The following is a 16377-nucleotide window of genomic DNA, read 5'->3' as shown; positions in this document are numbered from 1 at the left end:
AACTGTATACTTTAAATGGCTGAATTGTATGATATATAAATTATATCTCATTAAAGCTGTTAGAAAAATAAACTAACTCATGTTTCAAAGTAACAATATCTCCTTCACAACAAATTCAGTGCAAATGCACTGTACGAGGGGACTAAATGATTGTAAAAAAAACCTAATAATTTGGAGGAAAAAAACCAAATGGGCAAAAATACCTATAGCATTTTTATCAAATTTAAGATTATGCAAAATAATAACATCCATTGCTGAGGGATCTATTCATATGTAGTGTAAGTATAAAGAACTGCACAAGAAAGAAACCCTTCAGTCTGGAAGGAAAGAGGAAGAAGCAGCTGAGAAGAGATAAGTACACAAGAGGACTTTAACTATGCCAGAGTGCTTGACTTATGAATCTGGGTAGAGCACAAAAAGTCATTCATTTGTTATTCTTTGTATCTTTTCTGTGTGTTAAGTACTGCTTAATAAATTTAAATTTAAATTAACAACTAGTAATAGTATTAAAGCTGAATAGATGCATGTGCTAAAGTATGAAATAATAGGTAATATTTTGATTTTGCCAGTAAGTCAAGAATGAAGCTATTAGCAAAATATTTATTAAATTCTAGAAAGCTAGAACACAGGCTGGGAATACACTGCCTTTTGTCTTTGACTCATTAATATTTTAAGTCAGCAATTTGTTTTTTTTAAAGGCTGGCAATCAGATCTTTCCCCTTTAAAAGGCTCAGTTTCAAGACAATTTCTTAAGTTGGTCTCAAAAATCTACCTTGATATCTACAATATATTATAGTAACTACTACGCAAAAGGATGAAACAGACATCAAGGAGAGATTAGAGTATGTTCATCAAAGCCTGTCTTAAGACAGAGAAATAATATTATAGAAAGATTTCTACCACAATTAATACATTTGTGGACAATGTATAAATCTGTAACTACCTCAGAACACCAAGGTCCAGTACATCTTCCATTTGCCATACGAGATAACTAATGACTTGGCCTTGCTCTACTAAAATCTAGCTTCATTGAACGAAGTAATCAAATGAAGATCCAATACATACTGCCTTCAAATGATAGGATTATACTCTCATTTTACACCTGTATTGCTCTTACCAAATCTCATGATTTTAGTTAACCCACTTAAAGGATATGCAAGGACAACTTTAAAAGCATTTAGCTTCCTATACACACGGTTCAACGTTTCTGAGTGTATACATAATGAACTTTTGTAAACTGATACTATAAAAATCCTTAGTAATGTTTATTATTTATTTTTATTTTTTATTTTATTTTTATTTTTTGAGACAGGCCGCACCGCGCTCAGCCAGTGAGAGCAGCGGCCATCCCTATATAGGATCCGAACCCGCGGCGGGAGCGCTGCTGTACTCCCAGCACCGCACCCTCCTGAGTGCACAACGGGCTCGGCCCTCCCAATCTTTTTCTATTGCCCTATCCACTCTGTGGCTTTCTTTAGTTACTAGTCCTGGTGTTTAGCCTCAACTGCATTCCTCTTGTTGCAGTCCAATCCCACTTCTGACTTACCACACCTCTAAATAGATAAGAATATACTGTTCCATTCATAGGCTCAAAAGAGCTATTCCTCTCTCCCTTTTCTCTTGTCCCTCACCCCCACCTTTTCCCAGGCTCCTTCTGCCTGACCTCATTCCTCTCCTTTTCAGCTTTTGAACTGTCCCCTACCTCTTGGAGACCCTGCCTCCTCACTCCCCTATCCACACAATCCATTCCAACAAGCTTTGAGTTTGATAGAGACCAAAAATGATGCTTTGGCAGCAGGTGACGGATGGATGTGATCTGCCTCCTACGGAAATGCTATTTAAAGGGGCAGCCTCACAATCCTCTCCTTCCAAAGTGACAAGAGAAAAGCCTGCTCCTCAGTCTCTCCAGAGCTGCAAACTCAGCTCAAGTTAACTTCTGACTTCCTCAGCCTGCAACCTGGCCTGCTGCTCCTGCTTCCTATTCAGGTGGGAGGGAGAGTACTTGACAACTCATTGAGGTGTGGGGGCTGAGGGGGGATTCATCTTCATATCCTTTGATGACAGGTACTTAAGAGAAGCAGGAGGCCCTGTGGGGAGGACTAGAAGAACACTCTTCCCCCAACCACGTGAGTACATTTCAACCATGTGCAAGTTTCTTCTGAAAGTCAAACTTTGTTGGAGAAAAACTGATATAGGTATGAAGACCTAAGATTAAGGAAGCCCTGTCTCTAACTGGGACCTGCCTCTTTCCTGAGGCCTGGTGCTCAAACCACACTTGTTCCCTTCCTACAAGGCAAAGTGCTAGAGGGCAAAGTCTCCTTGGCCTGGCTCTGGACCTTCTGCACTTTGAGGTTGACTTCACTTGCCCACAGGATTGAACACCATAGCAAGCAGGGAGGCAGCTTTTCTACTGCCCAAAGGAAACGGAGCTCCTCTGCAAGCATCTTGCCTCAGGCCTGGTGGGAGGGATAATTCCATCTCATTGCTTCAAACAAGTTAATGGAGATTTTAATGAAAACACTGCACTAATGAAATGCTGAGGCTGGAGTCTACTCTCTGCCTGCAAGACAAAACAATTGGGGTCAGATTCTATCCCTGGTATTCATTCCTCAGTTCCTTTTGGGCTTAAGTAAAGCAAGCTGGGGATTTGAGAGCAGAAAGAAGTTCATACTTGTGTCCCAGGTTATAAGAGGCCAGAGACCCTCCTGAAAGAAGCAAATTTCCTGAAGTGCTGATGGGTCCTGTTATCTCATCAGACCCTTCATGTCTAGACATTCACTTTTCAGGTGGTAAAGGCTGTCTTGTCCTCACCTTCTCCTATTTGTTCAATCTAGTCTCTGGATTCTAACAACTAAGTCTTCCCTTATGAAGGGGCAGTCTGGTCAGGTAGAAAAGGTCTAGGACTGAACGTCAAACTTGGGTCCTAGCTCTAGTTCCACTGCAAAACATGTGACCTTTGTTAAGTCATTTAACATTTCTGAATCTGTTTCCTGACCTGAAATAGGGAAGTCTTCCTGGCTACCTTGCAGAATTGCTATAAGGATGCAAAAGCACTTTTTAAAAGTATAGGTGGTAGAAAAATGTGTGTATATAATTGTATATTTATAAAAAGATATTGTCAAATGACAAAATTTAGAAATAGAGAACATATCTGTGTTGCCAGGGATTAGGGATGGGGAAAGGAGTTGCAGGAGGAATGTGGGTGTGGTTATGAAAGAGCAATATGAGGGATCACTGTGGTGATGCAAGTGTTCTGTATCTTGACTGCAGTGGCAGATACATGAAACTACATATGTGATAAAGCTGTATAGAACTAAATTCAAAAAAAAAAACTAAATTCACACAGAGAAACAAGTAAAACTGGGAAGATATGAATAAGATCGGAGGATTATATCAATGTCAGTATCCTTGCTGTGATAGCGTTCTATAGTTTTGAGATGTTACCATTGAGGGAAACTTTGTAAAGGTACACAGGATCTCTCTGTATTATTTCTTACAAATGTATGTGAATTATCTCAATAAAATTTTCAATTAAAAAAAGGTATTATGTCTACATTCTATCTCCCTGCAGCAACTTGTCTAACTGTTCTCTGGGAGGCTCCTCTTACATGGTTCTACATGTAGATGGAAGAGTGATCTCCATCCCCTCAAACACAAGAACCCAGCAGAGAGATAAGGGTATAAGGTAGTGGTTCAGATACTTCCAAGCCTTCTCTTCCCCATCAACTTTGCTCTCAGTCTCAGTAGGCCTGACACTGAATCACTCCTTAGAATGTCCTTCCCATAGAAAGGAAGGACAATTAGCTGATGCATGAAACAGGATTCTCTGTTGCATCTATCCCAAAGAACAGACAACTGTTGCTAAGAAAAATGTGTGTGTTGATTATGGGTGCCAAGTTAAGAAAGTATTGAATAAGCCTGGGTCTCAAGAAATGAAAAGCAAACACACATACAAAATCCAAAAACAGCTATCAAATAGGTTTAATGAAGACCAGATGGTTTTGCTGAAAACCAATAATTACTTCCCTTCCATCGTGAAAGTATGACATGACCCTAATTAATAAACTAGCTAATTATATTTGCCCATTCAAACCACTCAGACCTGTGACATATATGATCTGTTGCTTCAGTCCTCCCTAGCAGTGGGTACACAGAAGTGATTGATGGGGCCACTGCTTCCTACTAACTAAACCTAGTTTTGTGCTATCTTGAATGCCTCGGGCTCTAGACACTTGAAATTCTAATTAGTTCAGAAAAGAGCTAAGTTGAAACAGCCTGTACTCCCTCAAGGATACCTACTTTCAGGGCCCTACAACCTAATGAGGTCTGTGAAATTTAAGATCTAGAAGAGAAATCCCTGCCTGGAGCAACAGCTATACTCAGGCTGACAAGAGGATTTGGGGCTAAATTAGTCCTTCCAGATAGGAGGGAGTGTTCCCCCAAATGGTATGGGAGGGAAAAATTTGACCACGTGAGTCTAGTCCAATCAGTTGCCATGTGACCTAGAATTGATCTATACTGATCCTCTGCTCTGGGTTGTGGAGATATCAAAGACAAAGCAGGAGGGTTTAAAGCGTAAGAGAACTTACTCATTACCCACAATGTATACTGGAGCAGGTGGACAGTGAAAATCTCTGAAGAGTACTTCCTTTCGCCCCGGTAGGAAAGGCAGTCAAACTGGAGGCAAAGGAAGGGACCCAAAGGAAAAGAGGGGTTTCTTTGCAACCACTATACAGTAGGAGCAGGCTGAATGTTTGCTGAACACATTTGGAAAAGGAAGAGAGGAGATAATCATCCTAATGAATGTGCAGGAGACAATAGCAGCTCCAGTGGGAGGATTATAAGATCATTATGGTTTAATATGATGATTGATCATCTCTGCCCGCCAGCATTATCCTAGAATAGTGATGAAGGTCAGAGAAAACCATGCCTGTCAGAGCTCAAGCTCTAGTCACAAAAAGATAGAAAATATACTTGCATGTCACTCGTTTTCTTCATTGTAAAAATTCACACATGTGGCCCCAATCCCCTAACTTTTTCTATAAACTGTCCTCCGTGCCCCCAGCCTGCCCCCACTTCTCTTTGATTTCTCAGCCCTCAATCATTCCTCCATATACCTGTTCGTCAGCTCTGACTCTTGACTCTCTCTCTGGTGACCCACCCCCACTCCCACCCTTTGAGAAAATGACCACAGCTTCCACTATGGCGTGGGTTTAGGTAGGTTCACAGGGCACTTCAGTGGGTACTGGCAGGCACCCGGTTCAGGTGGAAGGCCCGGGATACCTCCCGATAGGCATTTCGAAGAAGGACATAAGGGAAACAGGACTCCAACATGTCCAGGGTCAGGAAGGATGACTCCTCCACCACCTGGAAGAGACAGAGCCAAAAGATGAGAACGTCAGGTAGGGCATCTTTCTGTGACATCCTGCTCCTCTTCATGCAGTTCCTGGGCCCTCTGAGGCTCACAGAGTTATAAGCAGAGTTCCAATTCACACTCCCCCACTTCCTTCCTCACTTCGTTTGACTCCAGAAAGGCAATGTGGCCTCTTCAGCTCCATTATAGTGGAACTGTCCCCCTCATCAGGGCTAAGTGAAGGGCACAGAAGCAGAAGGCAGGAAAGAACCACTTCCCTAGTTGCCAAAAAACCCCATTCTCTCCCATTCTAGATGCTAAACCGTATGTAGCAGGGCAGCACAGATGCAGGTGAAGATGGATAAAGTGCTAATTATAAAGCTTTGCAGTGAGAGAAACAATCGCCACTGCAGGCCAACAAACAGGGGCTTAGAATCCACATGAGTCCTCTTGTGTTGCACCTCAGTCTCCTCTCTCTCTCAGTACAGTGCTTGGGGAACAGTAAGGATACTGCATAAAGAAGGAGGCATGATTAATTCGTTTAATTAGAAGCCTGCATGCTGTGGTAATCCCAGCAGCCCCCAGAGCCACACAGGAAGCTAGATCATGATGCCTGGGTGAGGGTGAGGGTGAAGGCAGGGAGGTAGCTGGAGGTGGCTGGAGGGGGCATGATCATAAAGAGCGGCACAACCACTGTTGAGTTGGAGGATCCCTATCTCTGAGGAAGGAGCAGAGTGTATTTCCTTCAGCACCCTCCTCATCCAAGAGGTTATGGGACTAAAAAAATACACTCTGGAGAGAAGTGTCCTATATCCTCTGGCAATTCACAGAGATGGGCCCTCCCCAATATGTCTCGTATTTCAAGTCCTAAAAATTTACTAAGGAAAGAAAATCTACCATGTCTACTCTAACATGTTTCTCTTTCTGAGTGTCCTTTCAAGTTTTAAAATTTGTAAGGTTTTGCTATTCTCAAACACATGCACATATGATACACACAACGGCCCCAGAGGAGCAGAAACTACAGGCTGAAGGAAAGGAAATCTGTGGCAAAACTGCAGCCCTGATCTTAGGTTTGATAGCAGAAAGAATTCCTTGCTAGGCAAAACTTTCAAACTGTAAGCCAGAGAGAGATGAGATCTCATCTCCAGGACATTACCCTCAGGTACAGGGAAATGAGTGATGACTTCGAGAAGGACCCACTGGCCCAAGATTTTCCATTCTCCATGAAGCACAAGGAAATAACAGGCCTAGAACTGATAGAAGTTTGTGGTAATGGAAACAGGCCTAAAGTGAGTATCAAGAAAATTGAGTTCTAGTCCCAAATCTTCCAATATATTTTAGGGAAACCTTGAGTGTCATCTTTCCCTCCCTCTTTCTAGGTTTCTTCACCTATGACTTGTAAATATTGGACTAATTGCCAGGATCTGGTCTGCTTCTGACATCTAGGATCCCATGGTTCTATGAGAGGGCCATCTTCCCCCAGGAAATCCATGCCAAAACAGGCTGGAAACACTTGGGGTGGGCACTGTCCAGCCTTGACAGCCAAGACAGAAAGACCCCAGGGAGAGAAGTGCTGGCCAGAATTTGAGCATACATGAGTAGCCTCTTAACTCAAAGTACAGCTCCTTCCACTTCAGTCGTTTCCAATTTCCCTGTAGAAATATTTACATTTAAATTGCTTTGCAGCAGCTAGTCCCCTCAGTCTCCCCATCTAACAAAAAGTGCCTGGTCCTGGCTCTGCTCCTGTCACTCTGCTGGCCTCACTGGCAGGCCACAAGGAATAGATGCTTTCCTACATTTTGGGGTGGGGTTGGGGGGGGTCAAAGCAGAAGAAGATGATAGGGCTGAGTGGGAATACAGAATCACTTCCAACCTTACAGAGGTGAAAACTGCCAGAGGAAATGAAGAGGCATAACTAAATCATCCAGAAACTAAAATGAGCAGCAGAGAGGGAGAACTAACATACGTTGAGCATCTACTATGTACTAGGTACTTTCACACACATTATCTCATTATCTCATAAATTTTAACCACTCTATCTTAAGGATTATTACCCACTTTTACAGATAAAGAATAAGAGTCTCAGAAGGGTTAATTACCTTGCCAAGGTCATGCTGCTTCACATATTGGGCTCCACCTAGCCCACTACTTGCATTTGCCCTCCCTCTGCCCTCATCTGCCTCCTCTGACATCTCACCCCTCACCATAAACACACACCCTTGTCCATTCTCTTCTCCATCATAATCCTTAATCAGCCCAGCCTAGGCCTTTTTCTAGCTGGAGAAACTGAGACATAGATGCCACTGTGTATTTAAAGAAAACAACCTTGAGGGAGTCCCAGTACTGGAGAAACTGAGACATAGATGCCACTGTGTATTTAAAGAAAACAACCTTGAGGGAGTCCCTACTACTCCCTATGGGAGTCCCTATGCCTTCCCATAACATATCTGGGCTTGGGTCAAGCATGCTGCTTCACATATTGGGCTCCACCTAGCCCACTACTTGCATTTGCCCTCCCTCTGCCCTCATCTGCCTCCTCTGACATCTCACCCCTCACCATAAACACACACCCTTGTCCATTCTCTTCTCCATCATAATCCTTAATCAGCCCAGCCTAGGCCTTTTTCTAGCTGGAGAAACTGAGACATAGATGCCACTGTGTATTTAAAGAAAACAACCTTGAGGGAGTCCCAGTAATGCCTTCCCATAACATATCTGGGCTTGGGTCAAGAGTGCACATGAAGGTCCATATACCATATGACTAAATAAATCAAACTAACAAACTATTAGGTTCTATTTTTTTTTTTTTTAAAGATGACCAGTAAGGGGATCTTAACCCTTGACTTGGTGTTGTCAGCACCACGCTCACCCAGTGAGCAAACCAGCCATCCCTATATGGGATCCGAACCCGTGGCCTTGGTGTTATCAGCACCACACTCTCCCGAGTGAACCACAGGCCGGCCCTTAGGTTCTATTTTTTGACCTTCACAAAATATCTTTGTAATTTCATGGAAGTCCAGGTTTGAATTAAGAGTTCTTGCCCAATCCTCAGCATTCTGCACCAGAACAGGATGAAACCAGCTTCCAGCCCAGTCCACCTTCTCTTCCCACCCCCAGTTTGAGGGATTTTATACACACATGTAGAATTCCCTCTCTGCATACAATCCTTGGGCACTAGAGGTACATCTACAAGTAGCACAGCCTGCCTCAGCAGGATGGATTTGGGGTAGAAGTTCTACGCAGGACCTTCAAGTGGGCTGGAGCTGCTTAGCAGAGAATTCTGAGGTCCCAGATGTCTTTAGTATGGGCTTTGAAGTGGGGCACAGGCTCCAGGTAGACATGTTCTCTCCCCATAGGCCAGAGGAGGGCCAAAAAAGGGCCTCTTAACCTTGGGGCCCAGGGCAGAAGCCCCATCTGTCCATATCGAAGTGCAGTACTAACCTGGAGAATCAGACTTTTAGAGCAAAAGAGTGAGTAAGCATGTTGAAGAGGGAAACAGGGTCATGAGAGAAAAGCTTTTTAAAAGTTAACTGAGTCAGAGTTCCCAAAACTTTCTGCCAGGGTAGAGAAAAGCCCACAGCTTAGAAAGCAGGAGAAGAGATATCAGGAGCTGTCTGATTCATGGCCCACAGGGCTCCCTCCCTTACAGCTTTCCAGCTAAAATCCCTTCTCTCCTCTGCGACTCCTTCCCCCAATCCCCTCAGTTCAGCTCTGAGCTATCCAGCACCCTCTTCATAGTACCCTTAAAGAAATACAGTGGTAGGAAATTGTCAAGCAAAACCAAACATGTACTAAACAGGTAGTTACCAATAAGGGACACAACTGCCCCATCAGGTCAGACTAAGGAACATTGTAGGAAAAGGATCCCAGTCATCTAGGGGGCCAGGAAGGCCCTCATCTGCAGAGAAGTCCTTGAAGACTCTACTCTGGGATTATGGGACAAGTCCCTAGAATGGGACTAGACCCAGAGGATCGGGCAAAATTAAGTTTTTATTTAATGCTTTAGGGTAGTGACAATAGCGCCAACCTGAAGACCCCGAAAAGGAGTTCCCCTCTGGCCCTTCCTCTCTCTTTTTCCACACCAACTTAAACAAGATACATACCAAGCGCATAGGTAGTGACAATAGCGCCAACCTGAAGACCCCGAAAAGGAGTTCCCCTCTGGCCCTTCCTCTTTTTCCACACCAACTTAAACAAGATACATACCAAGCGCATGAGCAGAGAAATAGATTCCCGATTTCTGGTTTTAAGTTTGTCAGTCTCCTGGCCCAGCTGCAAGAGGGTGACAGAGGCCACCTGTAAGGGAAAATTTGGAAAAAAGCAGATTTTTATGGGGGTCAGAAAAGGACAGCCTCAGGCTACAAAAAGTTGAGAAAAAATCGGAGGAGAGTTAAGAAGTACTAGGATATTCCTAAAGACTCGGGGTGAAAAAGTGGCAAATCCCATAGGTTTCAGACACACATTGCCTGCAAACCAGCCTGGATCCCATTGGCCTGCCAATGTAGACAACAGGAGGTTGCTAGGGGTTCTGTGAGGGAGATCGCCAGAGGCAAGGAAAGAATCTAGAACAAAGGCAGGTGATGCTACATACCAGGAGATTAATCTCTCTTTTCCTATGCAGCCTCCAGACACCACTGTCATCAGGCTGTTTACAGCTGACTCCCTACCCAAGGAGAGACAGAGCTGGGCCTCTGATTCAGACACAGTGCTCTTGGTATTCTCCTCCTGTCAACTCCCAAATGGCTGTCATCTCCATTTACCTCCAGTCCCCCAACAGATCAAAGAGGAAGAAAGAAACATGATTCATCTTATCTCAGGCCCAGTTTACCTGCATTTAGCAAACAAAGAAAAGGGAAGAGGGAAAAAATTCCCTCTCACCCTATCTTAGAGATCTGATATGAATCTTCTTTCTGTTGAAGATGCTCAGAGCTTATTCTGTCTGGTTGGTTGTCCCAGTTTAAATAGAGACCCTCTAACTAAGCTTCTGGTCCCTGATGTACTTCTCAGGACAAGGGTACAATTCTTGAGAGAACAGTACAATGTACTGTGTGTCCTCCTGGAAGGAGACAGATGCTACCCTAGTTCTTAAATCAGGACCTGCTTTGCAAAGGAATAAGCTCTCTATTACTGAGAATGCTCAAGCAGGCAGTGGGTAATGGACCATGTATCAGAAAAATATGGATAGGATTTCTCCATGAAGGATTTAGAACAGAAAACTGTAGGGCATATTTCAACTCTGCAAAGAGATTATTTATTCTTTGTATTTCCAGAGGCAAACTAAGATCAATGAAGATAGTTACAGGGAGTCACCTACAGTTGAATCAGCTGCCTGACTGTAAGATACAATCCCTAGAAATCTGGACCAATCATTTTCAAAGTGAGATTCCAAGACAAGCAGCATCAACATTATCTAGAATTTGTTGGAATTGTAAATTATCCAGTCCCACCCTAATCTATAGAATCAGAAACTCTCCAGGTGATTCTGATTTTCACTAAAGTTTAAGAACAAGTTATGACTGCCAGTGTAAAAAAGGACCTTATTGGGGCCGGCCCGTGGCTCACTCGGGAGAGTGCGGTGCTGATAACACCAAGGCCACGGGGTCGGATCCCACATAGGGATGGCCGGTTCGCTCACTGGCTGAGCGTGGTGCTGACAACACCAAGTCAAGGGTTAAGATCCCCTTACCGGTCATCTTTAAAAAAAAAAAAGGACCTTATTGGGGCCGGCCCGTGGCCCACTCGGGGGAGGGCGGGGCCGATAACACCAAGGCCACGGGGTCGGATCCCACATAGGGATGGCCGGTTCGCTCACTGGCTGAGCGTGGTGCTGACAACACCAAGTCAAGGGTTAAGATCCCCTTACCGGTCATCTTTAAAAAAAAAAAAGGACCTTATAGATTATAAAACTCAGTGTGTCTCTACAACCTTAATGTGCATCTGATCTCCTGGAGACCTTATTAAAAACAGAGGCCTGGACTCACCCTAGGATATTCTAATTCAGTAGGTCTGGTGTAAATATCATGAATCCATATTTTAACAAGCTCTTCAGGATATTCTGAGGCATACCAAGGTGGTGAATCATAGATTCAGTTTAATCTCCCTAATTTATAAATAAGAAAACTGAGGCCCCCAAAATTTGGCTCTTCAGATGTAACACAACTTCTCAGTGGCAGATCCAGAACTAGAACTCAGATTTTCTGACTCTTTGTCCAATGATGTTTCCAAGTATTTAGGTAGAGGCTGGAACACCGGCTATCAGGGAATTAGAAGAAACTCCTGCCTTTCACAAAGTAGTCTTTCACTATTTACCAAATGAATTAGGTGGGAAGTTGGACTCAAGCCTGTTGAACAATATCTATGAATTTAAGTCAAACTAATTCTAGCCCTTTGCAAGCTTGCATTACTTATAACCCAGACTCACTCACCACCAGAAATTCCTTGAGGTGAGTTTCAATATTCTTGTTGTAAAGTGTGAAGAGAGCAGCAGACACCTGGATGATGGCTTTGGTCAAGCAATGGATATTGTTGTTGTAACCTAGGTTATTATTGATAGACGGGGAGAGAAGCAAAAGGAAATGACAAAGTGAGCATCCCAGGCTGATCCCAATTAGGAATTTCTCATTTTTTCATGCTGGGCCACCCTATTTGACATCAAAAGGACTAGAAGTCATTTTGGGATTGGAGGGGAGGGAAATAGTCCTATTAAATTTTACTGGAATAGAATTTTCAGCATAGTTCATTCTCAAGTGCTTTTTGAAACAGAACTTTTTTTTTTTTTTTAAAGATGACCAGTAAGGGGATCTTAACCCTCAACTTGGTGTTGTCAGCACCACGCTCTCCCAAGTGAGCCATGAGTGGGCCCTGAAACAGAACTTTATACCTGAATCAGAAGTCTGTATTTTCCAGGCAAGTGTCTCCCTCTCATCTCCCTACCCCAAAGTACTAACCTGAACAGTATTGGTCCCTCAGATCTTTTCCTTACTTACCATCCTTCTCAATGCTGTAGAAGGACAAAGCGTCAGTGGCAAGGAGGGGGAGGGAAACAGCAAGAAAGATCAAGAGCAGGCAGGCCACTTTATATTCTTCCTCAGGGGATGAAGTATCTGGTGAGAGGGAAAAAGGAAAAGAAGAAAGGTGAATAAGGTCAGCAAACAGGAGTTATCATCCACAGGGGTCCTACTTTACAGAATTGTTGTGAGGGCCACATGAGAAAGCATCTATGAAAACATGTTATAAAGCACTACAGGCATAACTGTAAGTTATTATCACTGAAGGGGACAGGACCAGCATCCACTTATAGTGAGGAGCCTGAGTCCTGGAGGCCTCCCCCATGACAGGACATAACTCTTAGCTGAGGGCCCTGCTGACACGCAGTCTGAGCACACCTGTCAGCTGCTTGATGGGGTGGAGAGGCAGGAAGGAGAGGAAAGATTCTCACTGACCAAGAGAGAAGGGGGGGGTTGAGTCTGGCAATTTTGAAAGGACTTAATACCAGCCCCTTGGTTCCATCCCATTCTGAGTGAGTAAAGTATGAATGTGCTAATCAGAGGAAATGTGTAATAGATAAGACAGAAGTTAAATGTGAGACCAGGGAAGAAGTGAATAATGCCAAGATGGTTATGTGGGACGGGAGACCTGAGATCACTTAGATCCTATACCCAACAACTTACCATGAAATCATATATGTACTATTTTGTATTGTTCTCTCATTGTTTCATTTGCATCAATCTTATTTCCCCAACATGATTGTAAGTTCCTTTGAGCACCTGCTGAGCACCAAACAGATTCTCACTTATTACTTTTTAGCTGATGGGTAAATCAACTAGCTGGAACCTGAAGAGAAACCTAAATTACCTATATAAGTATTTTCTGGAGGTTAGGGTCTACACTTGAAGTCCTTCCTTAGCCCCCAGCTTAAATCCTCTAAAGTCACAATCCCAAATAAAGGCTTCTTTGAGATTGACATTTTCCCACCCAAAAATAGGGCCCAAGACCCCTCTTACCCCTTTCCCCAATCTTACCAGCTTTGAGATTGGCAATGGCAGCCACCAGTGCTGGGTCAATGTCACAACCCACCCCTGCAGCAGATGCCAGCTCAAAGATACTCAAGGTCACCTGGCAGAGAAAGAAACAACATTCTGGAAAGGATTCCCAGGAGAGAAGCACTTGGCAGAAGCTCTGAGTAGCCAGGATTCCCGGATCACAGATTTTAAACTTTTGATATACGGGGGGGGGGGGGGGGGGGGGGGGGGGGGGGGGGGGGGGGGGGGGGGGGGGGGGGGGGGGGGGGGGGGGGGGGGGAATGCTTTAACTTGGCATTCAGGAAATTCTATAGTATAAATTTACTTTTTCAACATGATTTCCCTAAATGCTTTCTTCACTCAATGCAGCCAGGGTAATTTATTTACTGTCCCCAAACTACAACTTCCTTTTTTTACTTTCATACTTTGGTTCACATACTTCCCTCTTTCTAGGGTGTCCTTTCCTCTCCTCTACTTATATCTAAGTGACACCCATCCCTTAAGGCTTAACTCAAATTTCATCTTCTCTATGAAGCTCTCCTTGATTATTTCAGCCCTAACCCATCTCTCCCTCCTTAAATCTTTATCACAGACTTAGCATTGATTACACACAGTAGCTGGTGTTAGTTATCTTTTCAGATAGGAGGTGAGACATGGCTTATCTCACCAAATAGATTATAATTTCTTAAAACTTCATACACAGCACAGTGAAGGGAGAAGGCGGCTTTGGAGTAAGACAGATCTAGGTTCAAATCCTAGCAACACCACTTATTAAATGTGTAACCTTGGCGAAAGTTACTTAACTTCTTTGAGCCTCAGTTTTCTCATCTGTAAAATGGGGATAATACTTACCTTACAGAGTTGTTGTGAAACTTAAGTTAGACCACACATGTAAAGCATCTACCCTAGTGACTAACAGAGTGTACTGGATTGAATTGTGTCTACCCAAAACTCACTGAAGCCTGAATTATGTCCGCCACGTTTTATGTATTAGAAACTTGGCCCCCACTGTGACTGTCAAGAGGGTGGGAAATCCTATTATGGTAATTAAAAGGTGGAGGCTTGAATAGGTATTAGATTGCAGGACCACGCTGTAGTGAATGGATTAAAAATGGTGGTCAGGGGCATGGTTCTGAGGGCTTTCAAAGAAGAGAGAGGAGAGTCTGTCTCTCTCTCTGTTCTACCATTTTCACAATGTGATACGCTGTCATCACTGAAGTCATCACCAAAGAAAACATTCACCAGCTGTGTTCCCCGGACTTTGGACTTCCTAGCCTCTGAAACTGTAAGCAATAAATTTTTTTTTCATATAACTTATCCAGTTCCAGGTATTGTTATAAGCAGCAGAAAGCCTTTTCCTCCTCCTCGTTTATCTCAAAGCCAGGAACTTTGCATTTCTCTTTATCCTCTCTAGTGTTGTTTAACACAATGCTAAGCACATAGAAGATATTCAATAAATATTGATTGATTGATACCTGAATCCCTCATTGTAAATTAGAATCATGTTCCCATGACATATCCCCAAACCCCAATGACCACAAGTATTCAGACCCCTTTTAAGGTTAAAAGGAAAAAACTTTAAAATTGTTCTGAGAGGACAAGGACAATTGTTTCAATACTAGGCAACTAAGTATCTTATGCAAAGAACCCCACAGACATAACAACATACACACACTTTGCCTGTGGTACTGTCACAGAAGCCAAACCCTAGCCATCTTCTGCTTTGCCCTTTATTTAAATCCCCTATTACCTAGTTGACCCTGTTTGTGGCAACTATAGCCTAGGAGATCAGGGACCTGGTTCATAAGTTGTGGTTTTCTGGAGGAAGAAAGGGATGATTGAAGGGGTCTTATTTTCTCTTCTCCTAATCTTCTCACCCCTCTGAGGCAGTAACAGTATCTTTGATGGACAGTCCATCCCCCCTTCTGCCCCACCTACTTATTTTCATAGTAAGCAGAGCCTAAAGATCGGAGCTGCCCAGGAGATATGAGCTAGACAAGCTCCAGACAACCTAGAGCATTTGGCCCCAACATCAGCAGCTACCAGAAACCCAGGCTCAGTGTAAAATCAAAGACTATTCAAGAGGGGCAGCCATACCAGTGAAACATCACCCCTTCATCGCTGTGGTGACCACTTGGCCCTCATATGATTTCAGGCAAACAAAGGGGGAAATTTTGTAACTCTTTTGATCTCAAGGTAAGAAAGGTTTTCTTAATGTCTAACTTTAATTCTTCCTGCTAAACAGTTTCCTCTTATCATAGGCCTCCCTCCAATAAAAGAATCAATTATAAGAGAAGTAGCCAAGCCCATGCATTTGAAGGACCTTGTTTCCAGGTTTGGGCTGTATTTCCAGCAAAACATACTTGTTTGTTCCAGATGATTCAAAAGACAAAATGAGAACTGGCCAGTTAGGTCAGTGGGTTAGAGCACAGCCTTATGACACCAAGGTCATGGGTCCAGATCCCTTACTGGCCAGCTGCCAAAAAAAAAAAAAGACAAGATGACTCAAAAGTAGGGGAGGGTTAGGGAATGGATGTTTAACTTGGGTTGTCTGCAAAAGCCCTTCTTCTTCTTTCCATCTCCTGTAGTAAAGGGTGGGCTGAGGCAGGTGATACAGACACAGAGGAACCAAAAACCTTAAGAACTGGGAGGAAGAAAAGGCCAGGGAAAGAAAGGAAACTTTGAGGGCAGGTAGGGTGGGTGGGAATGGAAGGAACAAATCTTTTTACAGAATTTACCTAAGCTCCTGACTAAAGAAGTGACTTGTTTGCACAGTTAGGCATCTAATTTGCACATTGTTCATTTCAGGTGAAAACCTACAGATACTATCCTAGATCTTACCTCTCCCCCTCCGGTAATGTTTCCTCAGCCCCCACAGGGTCTCCCAGGCTCCCACCTCTCTCCATTCTCGCATGTCTCCCCAGCTCTGCCTTCTCTTTCCAAGGATATCTGTCTGACCAGTTTTCCTATTCAAAATCCTGGCCCTTATCTCTACGGTATTCT

At 43.5% G+C, this 16377-nt stretch overlaps 1 protein-coding gene across 1 annotated transcript in view; it reads right to left on the bottom strand.

The window, feature by feature from the left end:
* Positions 1–3952: 3952 nt before the first annotated feature.
* The window catches only part of NCKAP1L (NCK-associated protein 1-like), a 56873-nt gene continuing 44448 nt past the window's right edge, over positions 3953–16377 (bottom strand). Inside the window, exons 28-32 of the mRNA XM_008588138.1 lie at positions 13375–13468; positions 12340–12456; positions 11779–11888; positions 9560–9649; positions 3953–5367 (exon numbers count right to left, since the gene is read on the bottom strand). Of these exons, the coding sequence (XP_008586360.1) occupies positions 5236–5367; positions 9560–9649; positions 11779–11888; positions 12340–12456; positions 13375–13468 (543 nt within the window). The 3' untranslated portion in view covers positions 3953–5235. The remainder of the gene's footprint in view (positions 5368–9559; positions 9650–11778; positions 11889–12339; positions 12457–13374; positions 13469–16377) is intronic.

Source organism: Galeopterus variegatus, unplaced genomic scaffold, assembly GCF_000696425.1.
Source record: "Galeopterus variegatus unplaced genomic scaffold, G_variegatus-3.0.2 Scaffold4683, whole genome shotgun sequence".
Taxonomy (NCBI): Eukaryota; Metazoa; Chordata; class Mammalia; order Dermoptera; family Cynocephalidae; genus Galeopterus; species Galeopterus variegatus.
The sequence above is the reverse complement of the archived record's forward strand: the minus strand, read 5'-3'. Positions and strand labels throughout refer to the sequence as shown.